The following is a 7745-nucleotide window of genomic DNA, read 5'->3' as shown; positions in this document are numbered from 1 at the left end:
TTTCCGAAAAGCACAACAAAAAATGAAATTTTTGTGTTTTGTATTGGTAATATTTGCCAACAAAGGGAACTGAACTCATCATGTTTTGGTTTCAAAAAGTAAAACAGCTATAGCATTTACGTCCAGGGGGTGGATCATGCAAGGGTGGGAGGGGGGCGGGGGCAACAGGGGTCATGCCCCTCCCCCCGCCCATTTTTTTAGTGACGTGTCAGTTAGGCCTTTATCATGTTAGTCCAAAAACGAAAAAGGCAAGACGCAGTTCATTTACTTTCAGAGCCCCCTTGAAAAAAAAAGTGTTAACCGTGTCCCCCCTAGATATTTCACCCCAGTTACGCCCCAGAGTTAGTGTTGTCCAGATTACAGGTAAATCACTAGTTAGTTCACTGATTTAATTGTGTGCTTCTTATACTCTGAAGTCATTACAGCCATCACGAAATAACAATTTTGTGTCATTGACTCTTGATTTGTCCGTGCACTGTGCTTTCATTAACTAAAATTGAACCCTGATAACACTATATTCAGTAACGTAGCTCTATTCTGTGCCAAAGTAAACTCTGTGCAAACTTGGGCAAGGGTCATGCAAATGTTACCCCAAAAAACTTGGTAAATGATATGGTGTTACCCGGAAAAACGACACACTATGGGGAAACTCGCACTAAAATTGACTTTATGGGGATTAACTAACCAAACTAAACTAAACTCGGGATCTTTTAAGGGAAAAGTCGCGAGAAAATTGAATTAATAGAGGCAGAAGACACATTCTAAATTTCAAACCAAAAACAATTTGAAAAGACCAAAATAATTTATTTTCAAGAAAAAAACCCAAAATGACCAAACAATTATGTAACCAAAACCACGAAAACCAAACTATAGACTGAAACCTAAAACCCAAGTAAATAATCAACAACTTAAAACTAACACAGTGGGCATTAATGGATCTCAGAACACACTGACGAAACTATGTAACAAGAAAGAGAAGTAAAAAAGAATACCATAAAAAACAGTAAACAAATGAAAATGAAGTCAAGCTTTATAAGGTCTAAGTAATTTAAACAATGAAATAATATGTGGGAAAACCACACCTCTTAATTGGCTTAAAAAATGTATAAAATGAACAAATTGGTAATGGAGAAACACATCCATTCAACTACCAACCAAGGGTACAAATTTATATCTCCACTTAAAACCAGATTTCAAAATAAAACCACAGAACTATAAAATAAAAATAATCAAACCTAATAATTAAACAGGCAATAATTTCATCAAAACTCAGTCATTCCGACTACCAAGAAAACAAGTCAATAATTCAACCTTGTGGGCTTTTGTGGCAACACAATTTTCCTCAAAAATACCCAAACTGCAACGATCATGATCCATCGTAAATTCAATCAAAATCGTTCAAATCACAACAAGACTGCTCATATACTTACTAAAAACATGTAAGACCCCTGAACAATATACTAAAACAAAACAAACTTTTCAAAACTTAATAATACACTGAAACAAACTGAATATAGGCCTACATGTATAACATAAAATAAAACAAAACAATTCCATGACAAAACTCACATAATGCCTCGACAAGCAGACAAATCCAAGCAGGAAAACACTCTCCAGGTCGGGAGAAACATTCAACATATAGTAAATGTGAACTTGTCTCTGCTAAGTGGTCTAGCTGCTGGCTGTATGAGGCTTAACTGTGGCAGATTGTATGGGGGAACGTGTTAATGGGCTGAAATAAACAAACAGGGGGGCACACTAGGCACTACCAAGAAAGGGAGGGGGGGCATCTAGACTGGAACTAAAATGTATTTCTTTTTCTCTAGGGGAGCTACTAAGTAAGTACACCAGAGCTGTAAAACAATGAAACTATACTCTGTTCCCTGAACGTGACCAGTAGGAAGGTCATGTTCAAAGTTGACAGAACATTAAATCTGAATTGTCCTTACCCTCTGAGTTTAAGCTGTCATGCACATAACTATAAATCTTAAATCTTAACCTTGCCCTGGCCTGATGCCTGAAATGTGGATTTTTCCTTGAAGTTGACTGAAAAAGTTACAAAACTGTAAAACGACAGAACAGTCAATGGTTCGTTTACTTTTTTTGCTTTTGAGGAAATCCAAAACGGTAAAACGAAATAACGGTTTGTACCGGGATTTTTATTACCCAAGCATATCATATCAATTCCTTCGCACAGTAAAACGCTACTTTGAACACTCCAGTGCACTGCACTAGCTTCGATCATTGTGTACACACAATTTCCGAAGACCAGTGCATTCAGAACGTGCTGTACCACTTTGGTAAATAGGGGTAGCTTCGTCCAGCAAGTATGCAGCTGTGTGGGGCCAACATTATTATTTTCATGCTTGTTTGATCAATCCACCCACACTTAGAATTTAAAGACGTCTATTTTTGGAAATCAGGCCTGAGTTATCAGTGAAAATACTGCTTATGTAACAGTGTTATATAACAGCAGCAAAAACACTTGTATTGTCACGTTTTTCAAACAGCAACATTGCACCCTACTAAAAATGGAACGTCCCCTGCAGTTAATGATTGTATGTGTGTATGTACGTACGCAGCAGATTGGTCCAGTGAGTCATTGCGTACTGGTTGCCCATGGCTCATAGGACAGGGTTCGTTGAACTAATTCAAGCCCCATTGAAAACAGTGTTAAATCAACAAAGTTCTTGGCCAAATAACATGCAAGTCGACATCACTGGTTTTTCTCACCTTTTCATTTCTTTTCAATTTTGGGTAGTTCCCAAGGCTGCATGTAGCCATTTTGCAAGTGGCATCCTTCCACTTTTTTAGGCAAATAGAACCCATCTTTTAACCCGTATCTTTTTATCAAGCCTGCCCTCAGATGGAAGCCTCAAAACCAGGGAGTTTATACTATATTCACACCATTCCACCGACTTTAAAGCCAAACAGTCTCCGTTTTCAAAAGAAGTTGTGGGGGAACTTTATATGCTAATGACCTGGCGTAGAAATTCTCACTTGAATTAGTGCACTGCACCCTATAAAGATATCGATGTTTAATTACCTGACACAAAATGCATACTAAAAAAATTCAAGAATGAATCAAAGACCTCAATTAATTGTAAGAAAAAATGGAAACAAATTGATCCACTGGCCGTTTATGGGATTAAATGTCGAAGGCCTGCAGTCTATAGCATTTTGTACAGTTTTAAACCAGCACACATAGGCCTACAGAATCTGCAATGTCTTTCATTTAAAGAAGTTTTATTTTTGCAAAATGTACGCGGGTATGGGTGTATCGGTAGTTGGGTGAGCGCAGGAGAGCATTTTTATTTTGTTTGCTTGTTTTCTGTGAGTTGTGTTTATTATTTGGATAATTACTCCCTTTTTTGGGGTGGGCGTGGTTGTCTTGAAAAGCAAATATCTCTAAGGGTGGGGAGTAAATGTTTCAGAGTCATTGAAGGTTTTGATTAGCAGACTCATGTCTTCAATGGATTCCCCCGCACGACAGTTTTTAAGTGAGAATCCATTTCAATCCCCAAATCCCACAAATTATTGTCTGGTCCTTCATCTTTTCATTTCTTTTCAATTTTGGGTAAACTAGCCGATTGTATTTTTAAAGATTCGCACCAAAATAAAATCACCTCCCAAAAATTGGTAGTTGCCAAGGCTGCATGCAGCCATTTTACGAGTGGCATCCTTCCACTTTCTCAAATAGAACCCGCATCTTTCAACCGTTCTTTTATCAAGCCTGCCCTCAGACAGAAGCCCAACAACCAGGGAGTTGATCCTTGGCTACATTTACACAATTCCACCTTTTTGAAAGCCAAACGGTCTCCGTTTTCAAAACAAGTTGATGGGGCACTTTTTTATGCTAATGACCTCGCGTAGAAATTCTCACTTGAATTAGTGCACTGCATCCCAAAGAGCTTCCTTTATTGGATGGAAATTCTTTGTCTCGTTTTGGACGGTGATGTGTGATTAAGAAAGTCAAAGGAGGGCGCTAGCGTAAATTTGGCGATTTGAAGATGGTCAGTATTACAAACTAAGCGAAAAACAACAACAATTTTACACACAAACTTTAACAAAATCAGGAGAGAGTCGTGAAGTTTATCAAAATGACGGAATGTAATCGACTTTTTTTTCTAATAAAATTCACATTAATCGAAAGCATATTATATATTCTTCATAATACTCGATTAAGGACGAAAACTTTTACCGCGTTTGTTAGAAGCCCTAATGACATAAAAACTGAAACTACCCAGCAGATTCCATAGATCGTTCCAATGGGGATGTTTCGAGCGGTTGTGTGGTGTGTTGAAAAGGAGCGCGCAAACAAAATGATATGCACTTATCACCAAAAATAAGGACATTCAATGGCTCTTTTGGGGAAATGTGTCTCTTAATTTGCCACTCTTCAGCCACTTCCAAGTCTTGGGCGCGCAATGAATTGTGGGATAGAAATTGGATACCGAGTGATTAGATGAAAATCGTGAAATTCTGCCAGAGGCATTTCAAAATTATGCTAGATTTAGTTTTTTTCACATGCATCATCTTATAAAATTTGCTTTTAAAAAAATCACAAAATGCCCTTTAAAAAAATTGAATAAAATAACAATTTAATAAAAACAAAAAACGCGTATCTAGCCTGGCTTCCAATGTCTATAGTGCTTTACTGCGTAGTCGTACACATCAGGGAACCTCAACGTTTTTAGTCTGGCCTGCCTAGTCGCTGTCCAAGTGTTGGTTTGAAGTGATTGAAGCTATTTCAAAAAAAATCTGCTATATATTTTTTTCTGCCAGGACCACCAATTTTGCAGAATTCCGCTAAAATATTCATTCTGCTAGATTTTTTGCTATATTCGCAAATGTGTGCATTCTCAAGTTTTGTTTTGCACTCGAAATTTGAATCGCATTTTTTAAACAAATCGGGTATTTTTTTGTGTATGCAGGCGTACAAAAGGATTATTGAGACTTAAGAGTGGTTTGTATGTCAATTCCTTTATTGAGCGGTATGAACATTGTTGTGGAGAGAACGTATCGTCAAGAGTAACTTTGACTCAAAGCAGCGGAGTGGATGCAATACACTCTTTGGTTGCAGGTATCCTAGAGGGCCGGTGTTCTTTGTTATCCTAGCGTTGTTACAATAAACGCACAAACAAATTACTCATGCCTATGCAAGCGATACAAAACCGTTGTCCTCCAACTTAAACTCAATGCATTAGGTCTACAACCGATACAATGACGTTGGATCAAATTTGCAATTTGCTATAAAAAGTGTATTTTAATAGGGTGAGGGAGGGGAGAGGACTTGATCCGCCCCCTTATAAGTCACGCAACTGGACAGAGCTAGAGATAGACATTACGACTCAGCCCCCCCCCAAAAAAAAACCTCTCCGCTAGCCGCAAATTGGGCCTATAGAAAAGTTTTATTAGTTTTTCATATTATACTACAATTTCTTTTAAGCACCAGGATACAAAAAAATATGTGCACAAATGGTACTTAAAACCCGTCAAAGGGTTCATTTGTCTGAACCTTAAAACTATATGCAGCTGTTCAATCGCTTAGGCCTAAGTGCAAAACTAAACTGCATTAAAAATGTGTTACAAACATGTACCAATCAGGGACTGCCTCCGTACAATTAAACTTCCCTTTTCTAACCCTTTCAGTCAAATGGGCGTCTTATGGGGTGAAATTACGTTTTGAAAAACTGCCCTATACGAGTTGTGTTGCAAAACAACTATATTTAAATATACATGTAATATACAAGTAAAATCTTTGCATTTAACATGAGTTCCGTTAATTTTCCAACATCATGATTCTCTAGAATTTGATAACTTATAGTTTCTAATAAGATCCATTGGTACTCTTTCCCTGTTGTAGTCATTTCTGTGATGGTTATTCGCATCCAAGCAAGAAGTAACGATGATGGAACCATCTTCCTGGAGCGAGGCCACCCTGGCATCCTGTCCTGCCCTCTCGTCGCATCCGGACGAATCCCGCTGGATCAGATCGAAGTCATGTACTGGTACTTCCCCCGAGTACGAGACGAAGACATCTTGATCTCCTACTTCCTAGGGAATATTGCTCCACAAAACGGCATCCCAGAGGGCGTTTATAACATTAACGGCAACTTCTCTCTGGTTATTGAGAACGTCACTGACTCAGATGAAGGGACCTACTTCTGTAGGATCAAACCGAAGTTAGAAGTTATGGTTGATGGGCACGTGACTAAGCGTGTCAGAGGTGAGAAGGTTAGCGATTAGTAGACAATATTGTATTCATACGTTGAGGAGAAGCAATATTTTGTCCAACTCAGTTTTAAACCAATTTTCTGAAGGGTGGAAACGTTTAAAGGAAATGACAATATTTTTTTTAGCATACAGACGGGTTAAGAAGCCAACGTTAGACAAATATCCTGAAAAAGCTGTGCTCGGCTCGGGATTTCCATTCACTTTATTTCAATTCAAGTAATAGTGATCGATTGTTGCAATAATGATCTGACGGCTCTAGTAAACTGTTAATTGTTATTGTCCCCTTTCCTGTACTAAGTGTTTTGCACCCAAAACACATCAAAAAAGTAAAGATTTATCTTTAAAAAAATCAGGAAGTCTGAACATTTTATCTGAATTTATTCGAAGGATTTTTACAAAAAAAATATTCGTTATGTTGTGGAGTATCTCCCAAAGAGCCGTTTCCCGACGTAACTCAATGCACTGAACGTATCTCCGAGAGTGCGTGCGAGGCAGAGTTGCCGAGCGACATCAAGAAACCAAGGCTGACCTGCATCGTACGGGATACCAAGCCTGCCGTGGCTCTCCGGTGGCTGCTTGAGTATAGTGACGGCGACACACAACTCATCAGCGACAGGTTCACCGTAAAACCGAGTAAGTACAGGGTGTGACTGAATCTCAGGTGCCCCACTCCCCCATTAGATGGGAATTAACATAAGTCAGCTATGAATTCTGGCAGCATACATGTTTGTGAATTGAAGCATCTTTGCATGAGGTGAGGTAATTTCTTATTATGTCCCAGGCTTAAAGATCTCTTTTCATTTGGCATACTTTTCATGGAACTGATTAAGGGAAGAAGGATTCTTCCTATTTCAACAGGTAAATCCAGCCAAAAGGACCATACGACACTTTTGGCTTGTCACATGCTCTAACAAGAAAGTATTTTTGGAGCCTACGTAATTCATATCCATCATGCTTAGCGAGTGCATGTTCTTGGCTTAATTCCGATTTCAGCAAGAGAAATGATAACAGCTTTGGTCTTTGCGGTGTGTGTTTAGGTGCGTATTCGGTGAACACCTTCACCACTTCAGCATCAATCCCAGTTATAGCGAGCTATGTGGACACGATGTACAGATGTCAAGCATACGGGGACGCTCTGGGCGCCAGGAATGGTAGCCACGTGACGGTGACAGCCTTCTACACCCTCCAAACACCACGTGAGCCTGGATATTGATTGCTTTGTAGGGTAGCACTGGGTACCCTACAAACAATGTTTTTTTATTCATACTTTGATGATAGTTTTTGTGGTTGTTGGATCTTTCGTCCATTATTATTGTACACATTCGATGTCAACATTATTTAGTTTGACATGGTTACCTTTGCTTAATAAGTACAAGAGCAATGAACAAGCAATAATAATACTATAATTGTCAAAAGAGGTTGCACTACAACTATCATATTTGCCTTAACATTATGCTAATTGACAGTAAGTCATTCCATATAACGGCTGAATCGCACACTTACAATGT

At 38.7% G+C, this 7745-nt stretch overlaps 1 protein-coding gene across 1 annotated transcript; it reads left to right on the top strand.

Annotated features, from left to right (window-relative positions):
* Positions 1–5785: 5785 nt before the first annotated feature.
* LOC119736426 lies at positions 5786–7450 on the top strand. The gene is made up of 3 exons (XM_038210445.1): positions 5786–6229; positions 6661–6870; positions 7275–7450. The coding sequence occupies exons 1-3, from the start codon at positions 5878–5880 to the stop codon at positions 7448–7450; spliced, it is 738 nt and encodes a 245-aa protein (XP_038066373.1). The 5' UTR covers positions 5786–5877.
* The last annotated feature ends 295 nt before the right edge of the window (positions 7451–7745 follow it).

The sequence above is a fragment of the Patiria miniata genome, unplaced genomic scaffold (assembly GCF_015706575.1).
Source record: "Patiria miniata isolate m_02_andy unplaced genomic scaffold, ASM1570657v1 HiC_scaffold_3, whole genome shotgun sequence".
NCBI classification, from domain to species: Eukaryota; Metazoa; Echinodermata; class Asteroidea; order Valvatida; family Asterinidae; genus Patiria; species Patiria miniata.
The sequence above is the reverse complement of the archived record's forward strand: the minus strand, read 5'-3'. Positions and strand labels throughout refer to the sequence as shown.

Bases quoted from the DNA above. Each gene is read 5' to 3' on its own strand.
- LOC119736426 (XM_038210445.1), top strand. From the start codon at position 5,878: ATGGTTATTCGCATCCAAGCAAGAAGTAACGATGATGGAACCATCTTC. The intron at 6,230-6,660 runs GTGAGAAGGTTA...TATGTTGTGGAG, and splicing joins CGTGACTAAGCGTGTCAGAG to TATCTCCCAAAGAGCCGTTT. The intron at 6,871-7,274 runs GTAAGTACAGGG...GTGTGTGTTTAG, and splicing joins CAGGTTCACCGTAAAACCGA to GTGCGTATTCGGTGAACACC.